Genomic DNA, 14,929 nt, shown 5'->3' on the forward strand with positions numbered 1-14,929 from the left:
CTACACTGTCTCCATTTCTGTCTGTTCCTAAAAACCATAGCGACCTGGGTTGTGTGCCCCACAGCAGCACTCCCAGTCCTTGCCTCCAGGTCAGGCACATCTCTGCCCTTTGTGCTTCTAAAACCACCAGCTGCCGCCAGTTCATACTCATGCCCCCGCAGCTCCAGGTTTCAGTCCGGGGGGCTGTCCTAAAGTCCTTTCTCTGCCACTACCAGTCTGTGAGACTGTGCCGGGTCCCCAGTGCAGGAGGCTTTCAGGCACCAGTGGTGCAGGATCCCGGAGGCTCCCTCCTCCTTCCATTTATCTTCCAATATCTGCCCGTGGAATCACAACTCCCCGCTTCATACCTTGAAACCAACCACCAGGGATATTCTGTTTGTAGAGATCCAGATAGATCTTCTTACATCTCAGGCTGATTTCGTGGGTGTTCAGAATGTTCTGGAAGATATCCAGCTCAAATCAGGGGACTGGTTGAAATAGGTTCCCCTACTCCTCTGCCATCTTTTCGAGTCACTCAAGAAAGTATTTTGAAGACTAATGAATTTATCTTCCAAGATTATACAAGTAGTGTAATCAGTTTATGAAGAATGTGTTTAGAATATATGAAAGAAAGGCTTAGGAGGTACTTTAGAGTTCAATCATGCATATATTTATGGAATTGAATTCCTTCTCATGTGCCCAGCACTTTGCTAGAAGCATCTATTAATATATAATCTTACTGATAAAACATCTTACTAGTCAAAGTGGTCTTTTAAGGGCTTATGTTAGTCATGCTCTCACTTGGTTTTCATTGCTAAATTTGTAAGAGTTATCAATATGAATGAGGTTTTATTTATTATGAGAAATTGGTAGAAGCCCCTTAAAAAATTCTCAGATTTAAGAAAAGTTTACAAGTGGAGACATGTAACTTTAATTCAGGTTGCCTGTGCTATCTTAGAGTATTAATCTGATGTGTCTTTTATAAAAGGGCATGATGACCTGAAATGGTGGTATGGGAATTTTAATTCTCTAACAACTGCTTCCATTGGGTGAAAACTTAGTAATTGTTTTGAGATTCTAAGGCAACACAGTATTCCCTACCAGTGGACAATTTAATCCTATATGACATCTTGGTATCATATCATTGGCCTAAAGGTACCCTAACTTGAGGAGTGAAAACCACTTTATCTTTATTCTATTTTTTTGTTGTAGAATATTTGGAATTTTGCTGATTTTTGTGGATCTGTCCCTCATCATTACAGACCTACTTGTCACTGAGAGCACGATGTTCATTCCTTTGGAGTATCGTTCAATTTCTTTAGCTATTGCTTTATTTTTTTTCGTGGATGTTCTTCTTCGAGTATATGTAGAAGGGTAAGTTTGATTAATTTTTTAAAAGCATGTAAAGCTATTTTGTACTGCTATGAGAAGCATCCCCAAATAATTACCAAGTCAACCCAACAAATGTGTCCCTCTTTATCAAAATAATTCTCCTCGGAGGCATGGTCAACAAGAAAACAATCCAAATTCCAATTTCTACTAGATTGGGCTTTAATATTATTGTTGCAACTGGTACTCTAGTTACCAGCAATGTATTATAGATCCTTCAACAGGTAAAGCTTAAAGGATTTGCAAAGTGGGGCCAGACAGCATTGTGTCTGCATGCACATAATTAAGAGGACAATGTGGGTGAGGTATAAATATAAATCTCACCAAGAGTTGAATCTAAATAAAAGCTGACAGTGTATCAGTACTAGATAATAGATCAGGAACAACCCCTTACCTCAGTTAAAATAAAAATTTATGTTAAAGGACATAAAAGATCTGAGCATGCTCATTCCATCAATGAAGCTTGGTGGTGAGGCAGCAGCTGATTTTCTCTGCTTGCTGGCTTTGTGAAAATGTGGATGAAGTGAGCCAAGCCCTGGAAGATGTCAGCGATGGAGTCAGGGACTAATTCCCCAGCCTCATTTCATCCAGAGCATTTCAGAAGACTACTTGTCTCCTCTCCTGCTGAACTTCTATCCTCATACTTCAGAACCAAGGACTGTTTTTACCCCCAGGTTACAGAGCCTGAGAGGGGCTACCCCAGAATTGGAAGAAGGGTTCCTTGGAGCACCAGTGCTCCTGGCTGAAGGAGCCAGTGTTGGGGAGGAAGGCAAAGTGGATGGAAGTTCAGCTTTCACAGGAGGAAATCCCAGCCTACTGTGATTCTACTGTAGGCGCAAAGCCAGAATTTGCAAGCCAAATTACTGGACCTTGTGTTCCTCTTGCACATTCCTCATAGCCCAGTTGCTCTAAAGCTGTGACACATTTAGCTTCCATTGCTCAGTAGTACTGCCAAATAGCCCACCTTTCTCACCCAATACATGAAGGTATTGCTTGCTTCTTGTTCAGTGGTTTGGTTCTATCTCTTACCGTACTTAAGTTGCCATATTGATGCTTTTGTCATTTGTATGTATAAAATAAGATACAGTTTGGATGTTTTCCCCCTTAGTCTAGTCTAGTATGCATTTTAAAGAATCCATTAAAGTAGAATTCTTAATGGGATGAGTCAAATAATTCGTGTTCTTAAAATATCCCTATTTATTCTTTGGGAGAGCATACACTAATATTTTTTATTTTATACTACAGGATACAACAATACTTTTCTGATATACTTAACTACTTAGATGCTGTCATTATTGTAGTGACTCTACTGGTTGATATGATTTATATGTTTTATGACTTTACGTCTCTTCAAACTATCCCCAGGTAAGAAATATATATTTATTTCCCTTAAAGTTTTAATTTTTTTCTTTTGTTTTTTGGGGGGCCTTTTCTGTAGTTTTCCTTTTGCATATCTTTCTAAGTCTGAATGTGCTGATTCTGAGCCAAATAAGTGCAAAAAATGAAATAGACAAATTTCCACATACTTGGAAACTAAAGGATGGTTGTATTTAGGGAAGAGTGAAGGGTGTACAGATTAAGTATCTTTACCTGAATAAAGAACATGGAGTCCCTAAAGAAGAAACTTGGGACTTTGCCTCTTGTACTCACTTTAACTTCTCTACATTTTGAAATTCCCACTGAGGTCAAAGAGGTTACTGCCTGTGTTCTCCTCTAGGATTTTGATGAATTCCTGTCTCACATTGAGGTCTCTCATCCATTTTGAGTTTATCTTTGTGTATGGTGGTCCAGTTTCATTTTGCATGTGGTTGTCCAATTTTCCCAGCACCATTTATTGAAGAGACTGTCTTTTTTCCATTGGATATTCTTTCCTGCTTTGTCAAAGATTAGTTGACCATAGAATTGAGGGTCCATATCTGGGCTCTCTATTCTGTTCCATTGATCTATGTGTCTGTTTTTGTGCCACTACCATGCTGTCTTGATGATCACAACTTTGTAATACAGCTTGAAGTCAGGCATTGTGATGCTCCTGATGGGCATTAAGGAGGGCATGTGATGTGATGAGCCCTGGGTGTTATATGCAGCTAATGAATCATTGAACATTACATCAAAAACTAACGGTGTATTATATGCTGGCTAATTGAATTTAAATTTAAAAAAATTCCCACTGAATTCCCATTGAGCTTCAATCACAAGTTCCTTACACATGAAATTCCTGGGGTTTTCCTGTAATCAAGAGAGTTTTGGTTTAAGCATATGCAAAATTTGGGTGACTCCAGTGATGGTTCTCTAAGAAAGAGCAAATGGAACAGAAAACAAGGTGACAAAGGTAGCACCATGGAAGTGGAATTTTGCAGTACAGCTGAAATGAAGAAAGCGGAGTCAGTTAGAACTGTTTAGGTATCAGGAAACTAAAATGTGTATGAGAGACTGATGATTCCCGCTGCTTTTCCTCTTGCTACTGTGGCCATGAGGAAAAGGAACAGATGTATATTGGGATATAGATGTTGGGTAGCTCACTCATTAGTCCAACAGCTTGCTCTTTTCTGTACTCCAACAGCTTAGGACTTAATTCAGGTCCCAACAAAATTTGATGTTATATGATGGGCTTTTGGAGTTGTTTTAAAATAACTGGATCCAATATGGTCCTCTGACTGGCAACATCAGTATCACCTAAGAACTTGCTAGAAATGCAAGAGCTAAAACACCTCAGGCCCCACTCTAGACCTACTGAATCATATGCACACTCAAGTTAGAGAAGCACATATGCAAACCATCAGTTCTCTGCCATCATGTTTTTTTCTGATGGTAGGAGAGACACCAGCTAGCGCACTTGGCAAGGGTCTCAATCTGCTGCCTGCCTGGTACGTGTTAGCAGCTGTAGTGAGCCTCTGTTACTGATGGGAAACACAAAGGTGAACAAGAACTGTTTTGATGGGAGAAACTTTTGATGGGAAAATGATTGAAAAATCCTCATCTTAAATCACAAAAGTTCAGTCCACAAATTCTATCATATAACTATTTCTCTCTACCAGAGTTTCTCAATCTCAGCACTGTTGGTACTTTGGACCAGATAGTTCTTTGTTATAAGGGCTGTCCTGTGCACTGGTGTTTAGTAGCTTTCCTGGCTTCTACCCACTAGATACAAGTAGCACACCCTCATACACAGTGTGACAACCAAAAATAACCCCAGATATTGCCAAGTATCCCATAGGTGGGTGGGTAGGAGGCTTGGTGGGGGGTTTGTGTGTGTGCAAAATCACCCCTGGTTAAGAACTACAGCTCTAGGCTTGGTCCATATTGACAAAATCCTATTTCTAAAGCAAAAATGAATCTTTTTACTGTTAGATTGACAATTTTATTTCGACCTCTACGACTTATCATTCTGATAAGAGTTTTTCATCTGGCTCATCAAAAGAGACATCTTGAAAAGCTGGCCAGAAGGATGGTAAGCAGGCAAAATATGTTTATGATTCAGAAAATGTTTGTTTCAGGAAATACTGACAAGGGTTATAGATATCTATATAATATTCTTTATTTTTATGTCGATTTTTCAACTTACAAATTAATGATTATTTTAAACTCTTAGGTTTCAGGAAACAAACGGCGATACAAGAAGGATGGATTTGACTTAGACCTCACTTATGTTACTGGTTTGTAAAGTTTAACTGTTGATTTACTTATATTAACTTCAAATCTTTCTGGTGTGTGAGTAATTATGTGAATTTTGTTCTTGCTTTTTCTGATCCGTGTTCTTTCAAAGCATTCTTTATCCATGAAGACATGAGCCATATGGTAGCACAACATATTTGTAGTTTATCCCTGACAATGGAAAATCTGCATTGTCCTCTCAAATCAGGGCTGCTTGGTTACTGTACAGGAAATTGAATGGATTTCCAGTTGGCTCCCTTTGTTTGGTTTGGAATTTGAGTTCTACTAGTCTTTCTGGGTCGCAAGGATTTCAAAGAGACCTGTTCTCTTCCTAAAACCCTAGAGAATAAGGGGTCTCAGTTTTCTGAGTCAGGAGCACTGGAAGGCACCCTGAGAGTTTCCACCATTGCTGGAGCCCAGATCTCTCATTTTTCTTTGGTGTTTAAATAGGAAATAAATTCTCACCACCGGTCAACACAAATCTGTCCCATATGGCTGGAACCAGTTGAGTCTTAAGAACACTATGTGAGTTTAATCATCATTATATCAGATAATTTAATATGTTATCTGGATTATCCTGAGAGGTAGCTTTTTTCCCCCTGTCATTCTCAATCCAGAAAGTTCTTTTCTATGAAAAAGGAGTCTGATTATATATAAGTTAAGTTCTTATATATTGTTTCACATTTATAATGACATTCATAATAGTGACTATTTTGACTTCCAGAGCGTATTATTGCTATGTCATTCCCATCTTCAGGAAAGAAGTCTTTCTATAGGAATCCCATTAAGGTAAGGGTTATTTAACAAATGCTCACAATTCTCAGTAAACATAGACTGTGGAGTCATAAGTTTAATATTGGCCCAGAGATGGCAGTGTTCCAAAAATTTACTCTCTCGGGTAAAGAATTATAATGGATCGATAGCAATTAGTTTTTGCTGTGTAATGAACCACCAAAAAACTTAGTGACTTATAGCACCAACCATTTACTTAGTTCATGATAATGTGGTTTATGAATTTGGGTTGGGCTTAACTGGGTGGTTCTGCTGATCAGGGACAGATTTGACTAATCACAGCTGGGCTAATGCATACATCTGTGGGCAGCTACTTGGCATCTGAGGATTGGCTAGTCTAAAATGGTATAGTTGGAGGGGTGCCTGGGTGGCTCCACTGGTTGAGCATCCGACTCTTGGTTTTGGTTCAGGTCATGAGATTGAGCCCTGTGTTGGACTCCACACACTCAGCACAAAGTCTGCTTGAGGTTTTTCTCCCTCTTCCTTTGCCCCTCCCCCTGCTCACTCACATACATGTGCTCTAAATAAATAAACAAAATCTTTTAAAAAAAATAAAAAATAAATAAATGGCATGGTTGGATGGCTCCATGTGATGTCTCATGCTCCAACAGACTAATTCAGGCTTGTTCACATGGTGGCAGGGGCAAAGATCCCACAAGCAGCAAACAAAAGAATACAGAGCCCCTAATGGTCCAGGTTCAAAACTAGTATCATATGGCTTCTACCTCATTCTGTGGTACAAAGCAAATTACAATTCAGTCCAGATTCAAGGAATAGAACAGACTGCATCTCTTGATAGCAGGAATTGCAACAAATTGTGGCCATGTTTATAGTCTTATCATAGGAGAGAAGGTTGGGAATTCTTTAAAGAAAATACATGTTTTTAGGTTGAGGTCCTAAGTTATAGTGGAGGCATACTGCTTTAGATAATGTGGATTAAATTATTTCACCCTTTCATGAAGATGGCAACAAAGACAAAGAAGGAAGTCCTTGCCCCTCCCAAAGCTGAAGCCAAGGCAAAGGCTTTGAAGACTAAGAAAGTGGTGCTGAAATGCATCCACATTCACCAAAAAAAGATCCACAGGCCACCTACATTTCAACAGCCCAAGACACTGTGTCTCTGAAGGCAGCCCAAATATCCTCAAAAGAAAGCCCCCAGGAGAAACAAGCAAGGTTGACCACTATGCCATCATCAATTCCCCCTGACTACTGAGTCAGCCATGAAGAAAATAGAAACAATAACACACTTGTGTTCACTGTGGATGTCAAAGCCAACAAGCACCAGATCAAACAGGCTGTGAAGAAGCTCTATGACATTGATGTGGCAAAGGTCAACTCCCTGATCAGGCCTGATAGAAGAAGACCTATATTTCACTGACTCCTGACTATGATGCTTTGGTTGTTGCCAACACAACTGAGATCATCTAAACTGAATCCAGCTGGCTAAATCTAATTTTTTTACCATAATAAATTAATTAATTCAAACATAAAATATTTAATATGAAATTCCAGTTAAAAGCCATCATTTAAGAAGTTTGCATATGTGTGTGATTGTGTATTAGTGCAATTTATATTATTAAACCAATATGATGTAATTATGTACATATATGTATATGTCTATATTTAAGTCTACATATAAACATGCATATATAATTATGCTTTTGTTGAAGCATAACAAATACTATAAATTGCACTAATCTTAATTGGATCTTGATGAAGTTATATTTAGGTATATATGTATGTAACCAACACCCCTATCAATATATAGAATATTTCTTGCTCTTTTTCAGTTAATATCCCAACACACTGGAGGTAATTATTATTCTAACATCTATTACACAGATTAGTTTTACTTTTTCTTGAATTTCACATAAGTGGAATCATATAATACATCTTTTTTGACTTTTTATGCCCCAAATCTGAGATTCATTCAGTGTTGTACAGTTCTTACAACATTTACATATTACTTGTTATAACTTTAATATTTACTGCTATCTAAAATTCTGATTAAAAGCCCAAGCATTCAGGGGCACCTGGATGGCTCAGTTGGTTAAGCGGCTGCCATCAGCTCAAGTCATGATCTCGGGGTCCTGGGATCAAGCCCTGTGTTGGGCTCCCTGTTCAGTGGGGAGTCTGCTTCTCCCTCTGCCGCTCCCCCTGCTAGTGCTTGCACACACACACTCTCTCTCTCAAACAAATAAGTAAATAAAATCTTTATTAAAAAAAAGCCCAAGCATTCCGTTTACATACAGGAATCATACAATTGTACACCCCTTCACAAAGACATCAAAGGTGTTACATTCTATAACATCTATTTTACAGAAATTTTTTAAAAAATCAAAAGATACACCTGAAGAAACATATATTTGGCAGCCAGTAATTTTGACAGGGAGGTTGTATAAGTTACATGACTTACAATATGTGAATGAAAAATATTGCATTTTGAGTAGTCATTATGCTTTGTGTTGATAACAAAGAAAGAGTACTGGCTGTTGAAGAGTCATGTGAAAAAATATTTAATGCACTTCAAAACGTTACACAAATTATTGTGGTTTCTATGCACCCCTAAACCTTTAGTCATTTAGTTCAAGTATGTCACTAAAGTGATACATTAATTCTTCTAGTACAATGTATATTTCATTCTACTGACCATTGCATACTCTAGAATATATTAGAAAGAAATGTGTAATATTCACAAATGTTCAGAAAAGCAAGAAGACCTGTGAACCTGCTTGGTTCTTTTGAGATGATCTCATGGCCACTTAATAAGTATTCATTCCACAAAATAGTAAGCTAATGTTTGAACATAATTTCCAAGATAAAACACATTTTCTCATAAATCATGAAGTCTTTTTCTCAAGCACCACAAAAGTAGACAGAAGAATTTTAGTTTGAACAGATTTCTTAGACTGTGCTTAACCTGGTATTTCAGCTTAGTTTCTAAGACTTCAGAAGGACCAGATTTTGAATTACAGACAGTCTCCAATTAAAAAGTTTTGGCTTTTGGATTCTTTCCATGATTTGGCCCATTGACTGATGAATGGATAAAGAAGATGTGAGAGATACACACACACACACACACACACACACACCTTCTGGAATATTACTCAGTCATCAAAAATAATGAAATCTTGCCATTTGCAACAATGTGGATAGAACTAGAGTGTATTATGCTAAGTGAAATAAGTCAGAGAAAGACAAATATATGATTTCACTTATATTTGGAATTTAAGAAACAAAGCAGATGAACATAGGGAAAGGGAAGGAAAAATAAGATAAAAACAGAGAGAGGTAAACCATAAGAGACTCTATAGTTAAAAGAACAAACTGAGGGTTGCTGGAGGGGTTGTGGGGTGGGGGATGGGCTAAATGGGTGATGAGCATTAAAGAGGCCTCTTGTTGGGATAAGCACTGGGTGTTATATATAAGTGATGGATCACTAAATTCTACTCCTAAAACCAATACTACATATATGTTAACTAACTTAAATTTAAAAAATAAAAAATGCTCGACTTTACAACAGTATGAAAGTGATAAGCATTCAATAAACCTCATACTTTGAAGTTTGAATTTTGATCTTTTCCCAGGCTAGTGATCTGTGGTGCGATATTTTCATCAGCTGCAGTTCCCAGTCAGCCCCCTGATCGTGCGGGTGAACAGTTGATACCCTGACAACCATTGTGTCTTTAGAGCCACTCTGGTTTTTCCCACTCAGTACAGTATTCAATACATTACATGAGACATTCAACACTTTATTACAAAATAGGCTTCCTATTAGATGATTTTGTTCAACTGTAGGCCAATGTAAATGTTTTGAGCACAATTAAGGTAGGCTAGGCTAAGCTATGATGTTGGGTAGGTTAGGAGTATTAAATGCATTTTTTACTTTTAATATTTTCAACCTAAAGTGGGTTTGTTGGGACCTAACCCTGTGGTAAGTCAAGGAATATATGTACTCAGAAAGAAACTGCCTTGAGAAAGATTAACTCAATCATTACCAATTGAAAAAAAGTATCCACTGTTTTCATCTCTTATACAAACAGAAAAATAAAACATTTCCCCCCATGGAATAATATTATATATACTGTACTACAGTATATATCATATATTAAATAAGTTATATAATAAATTGATATTACTATATTAGTATATTTCCCTCTTAGACTAGTACATGTTTAAATATATAATATATATATTGCATAGTATATACTTTTATATAATATACAATTACATATAAATTATATATAGTATATTTTATTCTATTTATAAATATATATTGCATATATATTTATGTATACTCATCTCTTAGAAACACAAAAATATAAAATTTTCCCCTTAGAATAATATATGTGTATTTATATAGAATATATATTATACTACACAATATAGGATATATAATTACATATACAAATTATGGAGTTAATACAATATATTTAGTATATGTTATGTATTATATATAAATATACATTTCAATTATAGACATATATAAATTCATCTTTTATAAAAGACACAGAAAAGGGGCACCTGGGTGGCTCAGTTGGTTAAGTGACTGCCTTCAGCTCAGGTCATGATCCTGGAGTCCCGGGATCGAGTCCCGCATCGGGCTCCCTGCTCGGCAGGGAGTCTGCTTCTCCCTCTCCCACTCCCCCCTCTTGTGCTCTTTCTCTCACTCTCTCTCTCAAATAAATAAATAAAATCTTTAAAAAAAATAAAAATAAAAATAAAAGACACAGAAAAATATAACCTTTTCCCTTTAGAATAATACATGTATATTTATATATAGTTATATAACTATAGTAATAGTTATATATATATACTATAATTAAACATGTATATATTAACATGTACCTATAATCAAATTTGTTTAATATATACAGTATATAGTTTATATAAGTGTATATTTTTAGTTTATACATTATGTAATTATGTTACAAATTCTATAAATTTATAAATTATAAATTAGTTTATATATATATAAAATATGTATATAAATATGTATATTACATATACTAGTTTCTATATAATCATATAACATGTATGTTATATATTATTTTATATAATATGTATTATATTGCATGCTATATTATATATATTATTTTATGGTATATACTATATTACATATAAACTATTATTCAAAGGGGATAAATTTTATATTTTCCTGTTTGTAAGAGATAAATATAGGTAATGTATATTTATAAGTAATATGGAACTAAAACGAAACCATATAATTCATATGGCAAAATGTTGAAACTCTGACCAAAATCTGAAAACTGCTAGGCTGTCAGAAAAAGACAAGACAAAAAGCTTTCTTGCATATCTACAAACTAAATGTGATACTCTCTAAAGGTTTAAAAATTGTAATTGTTACTTCCATTTAAAAACTCTAATTCTAGGGGCGCCTGGGTGGCTCAGTCATTAAGCGTCTGCCTTTGGCTCAGGTCATGATCCCAGGGTCCTGGGATGGAGCCCCGCATCAGGCTCCCTGCTCCGCGGGAGGCCTGTTTCTCCCTCTCCCACTCCCCCTGCTTGTGTTCCTCCTCTCGCTGTCTCTCTCTTGCTGTCAAATAAATAAATAAAATAAAAAAACAAAAACAAAACTCTAATTCTAGGGGCACCTGGGTGACTCGGTTAAGTGTCTTACTCTTGGTTGGCTCAGGTCATGATCTCAGGGTCCTGGGATTGAGCCCTGGGTCAGATTCTGGGCTTATTGAGGAATTGGCCTGAGGATTCTCTCCTTCTCCCTCTGCCCCTCCCACCACTCATGCATATGCACACGCTCTCTCTCTCTCCCTCTCTCAAATAAATAAAATCTTTTTAAAAGATAAGAACGCTAATTCTAAATTAAAAAAAACTACACACAAACAACTAATTTAACCAGAGGCCCTGCCCCCCCCCAAAATCGGTACTAAGCAAGACCCAGAACAGCTGATAATTCACAGTTCTCTATGAACAACTCTTTTAGGATTTATCCCATAAAGTACTTTATTTTACAATCTGCTTAATCTTATAGAACTAATTTTGTCCACTTTATTACATTAAAATTTCATACAGTGTAAAACTAGAACTGTATGTAAATATTGCATCTAAGACTTCTGTAGCATTGTCATTTTTTTCTATAGATGATTCTCAGAATGTCCCCAGTTCTACTGGTATTGGATCCTACTCATTCTTTTGTCTCCTGGCAGTTAGAATTGCTGCTTCCAAGGCCTGTATTTTCACTGCCTTCAGAAGGTGAATCTTTCTCAGCTTGAGACAGATGAGGTTCATCTATTTGATTATTTTCGTTAGAAGTCTCTTCATTCATAGTTAAAGTCTCCCAGTCTTTCAACATTGAGTATGATCTTTATTTCCTTTCTTTGTTTGATCTTCTTTTTCTAGCTCCTTTAGGTGTGGTTAAACTGTGTTTTGAGACTTTTCTACTTGACGTGGGCCTGTATTGCTATAAACTTCCCTTTTAGGAGAGCTTTTTGCTGCATCCCAAAGATTTTGGACTATTGTGTTTCATATTCATTTGACTCCATGTATCTTTTGATTTCCTCTTTGATTTCTTGATTGACCCATTCATTGTTTAGTAGCATGTTTTGTAATCTCCATGTATTTGTTATCTTTCCAGATTTCTTCTTCTTGTTGATTTCTAGTTTCATAGTTGTAGTCAGAAAAGATGCATGGTATGACTTGGATCTTTGTGAATTTGTTGAGACTTGTTTTGTGACCTAATTTGTTCTCTGTTCTAGAGAATGTTCCATGTGCACTTGAAAAGAATGTGTATTCTGCTGTTTCAGGATGGAATGTTCTGAATGTATCTGTTAATTCCATATGGCCCCATGTGTTATTCAAAGCCATTGTTTCCTTGATGATTTTCTGTTTGGATGACCTGTCCATTGTAAGTGGGGTGTTAAAGTCCCCTACTACTATTGTATTACTATACTTCCTTTATGTTTGTTACTTCCTTTATGTTTGTTATTAGCTGCTTTAGGTATTTAGGTGCTCCCATGTTGGTGTATAAATATTTACAATTATTATATATTCTTGTTGGATTGCTCCATTTATGATTATATAGTGCCCTTCTTTGTCTCTTGTTACAGTCTTTGTTTTAAACTCTATTTTGTTTGACATAAGTATTGCTACCCCAGATTTCTTTTGACATCCATTTGCATGCATTCTCCATCCCTTCACTTTCAATGTGCATGTGTCTTTAGGTTTGCAGTGAGTCTCTTGTAGGCAGCATATAGATGGGTCTTGGGTTGTTTTTTTTTTTTTTCTTTCCATTCCATCACCTTATATCTTTTGATTGAAGCAGTTAGTCCATTTACATTCAGAGTAATTATTGATGGATATGTATTTGTCATTTTGTTACTTGTTTTATGGTTGTTTTTGTAGTTCTTCTCTGTTCCTTTCTTCCCTTACTCTCTTCTCTCACAATTAGTTGGCTTTCTTTAGTGATATACTTGGATTCCTTTCTCTTTATTCTTTGCATATCTATTACCAGTTTTTGATTTGTGGTTATCATTAGGCTTATCTGTAACATCTTCTGCATATAACAGACCATATTGAGTTGATGATCACTTAAGTTTGAATGCATTCTTTACACCTCTCCACACCCCATTTTAGGTATATAGTGTCATAATTTACTTTTATTTTCTGAGTATCCTCACTGATTTTTGTAGATATACTTACTGTAATTGCTTTTGTGCTTCCTACTTTTCTTACTTCTATTTATGGTCTTCTACAAGAGTCCCCTTTTGCATTTTTTTTGTAGGGTTCATTTAGTGGTGATGAATTTCTTTAATTTTTGTTTGTCTTGGAAACTCTATCCCTCCTTGCTGGATAACCTTGCTGGATAGAGTATTCTTGGCTGCAGATTTTTTCCTTCCAGCACTTTGAATATATCATGCCATTCTCTTCTGGTCTGCAGAGTTTCTGCTAAAAAGTCAACTCATAACCCAATGGGGTTTCCCTTATATATAATTGCTTTCTTTTCTCTTGCTACTTTTAAAATTCTCTCGTTATCACTACTTTTTGCTATTCTATTTTTAATTATTAGTTTTTAAATTTAATTTTATTTTATTATGTTATGTTAGTCACCATACAATATATCATTATTTTTTGATGTAGTGAACCATGATTCATTGGTTTCGTATAACACCCGGTGCTCCATGCAGTACGTGCCCTCCTTAATACCCATCACTGGGCTAACCCATCCCCCTAACCCCCTCCCCTTTAAAACCCTCAGTTTGTTTCTCAGAGCCTGTAGACTCTCATGGTTCGTCTCCCCCTCCGATATCCCCCCCTTCATTTTTCCCTTCCTTCTCCTAATATCCACCATGCTATTCCTTATGTTCCATAAATAAGTGAAACCATATGATAATTGACTTTCTCTGCTTGACTCATTTCACTTAGCATAATCTCTTCCAGTCCCATCCACGTTGATGTAAAAGCTGGGTATTCATCCTGTCTGATGGCTGAATAATATTCCTTTGTATATATGGACCACATCTTCTTTATCCATTCATCTGTTGAAGGGCATCTCAGCTGTTTCCACAGTTTGGCTATTGTGGACATTGCTGCTGTGAACATTGGGGTGCATATGGCCCTTCTTTTCACTACATCTGTGTCTTTGGGTTAAATACCCAGTAGTGCAATTGCTGGGTCTTAGGGTAGCTCTATTTTTAATTTTTTGAGGTACCTCCACACTTGTTTTCCAAAGTGGCTGTACCAACTTGCATTCCCACCAACAGTGTAAGATGGTTCCTTTTTCTCCACAATCTCTCCAACATTTGTTGTTTTTTGCCTTATCAATTTTTGCCATTCTAACTGGTGTAAGTGGTATCTCAATGTGGTTTTGATTTGAACTTCCCTGATGGCTAATGATGATGAACATTTTTTCATGTGTCTGTTAGCCATTTGTTTGTCTTCTTTTGAGAAGTGTCTGTTCATGTCTTCCGCCCATTTTTTGACTTATTTGTTTTTTGGGTGTTGAGTTTGAGAAGTTCTTTATAGATCTTGGAAATCAGCCCTTTGTCTGTAGTGTCATTTGCAAATGTCTTCTCCCATTCTGTGGATTGCCTCTTTGTTTTGTTGACTGTTTCCTTTGCTGTGCAGAAGCTTTTCATCTTGA

The 14,929-nt window shown here is 36.4% G+C and overlaps 1 protein-coding gene and 1 pseudogene across 1 annotated transcript in view; both read left to right on the forward strand.

The window, feature by feature from the left end:
• The window catches only part of LOC123840197 (phosphatidylinositol 3,4,5-trisphosphate 3-phosphatase TPTE2-like), a 113,371-nt gene that overhangs the window by 30,106 nt on the left and 68,336 nt on the right, over positions 1-14,929 (forward strand). The window contains exons 3-7 of the mRNA XM_064586153.1: positions 1,192-1,353; positions 2,614-2,733; positions 4,717-4,816; positions 4,958-5,021; positions 5,744-5,808. Coding sequence (XP_064442223.1) covers positions 1,192-1,353; positions 2,614-2,733; positions 4,717-4,816; positions 4,958-5,021; positions 5,744-5,808 — 511 coding nt within the window. The remainder of the gene's footprint in view (positions 1-1,191; positions 1,354-2,613; positions 2,734-4,716; positions 4,817-4,957; positions 5,022-5,743; positions 5,809-14,929) is intronic.
• Positions 6,564-7,343, forward strand: LOC135363841 (large ribosomal subunit protein uL23-like; annotated as a pseudogene).

The sequence above is a fragment of the Mirounga angustirostris genome, unplaced genomic scaffold (genome assembly GCF_029215605.1).
Source record: "Mirounga angustirostris isolate CCGP_5_RB_7025 unplaced genomic scaffold, mMirAng1.0.hap1 SCAF_3, whole genome shotgun sequence".
NCBI lineage: Eukaryota > Metazoa > Chordata > Mammalia > Carnivora > Phocidae > Mirounga > Mirounga angustirostris.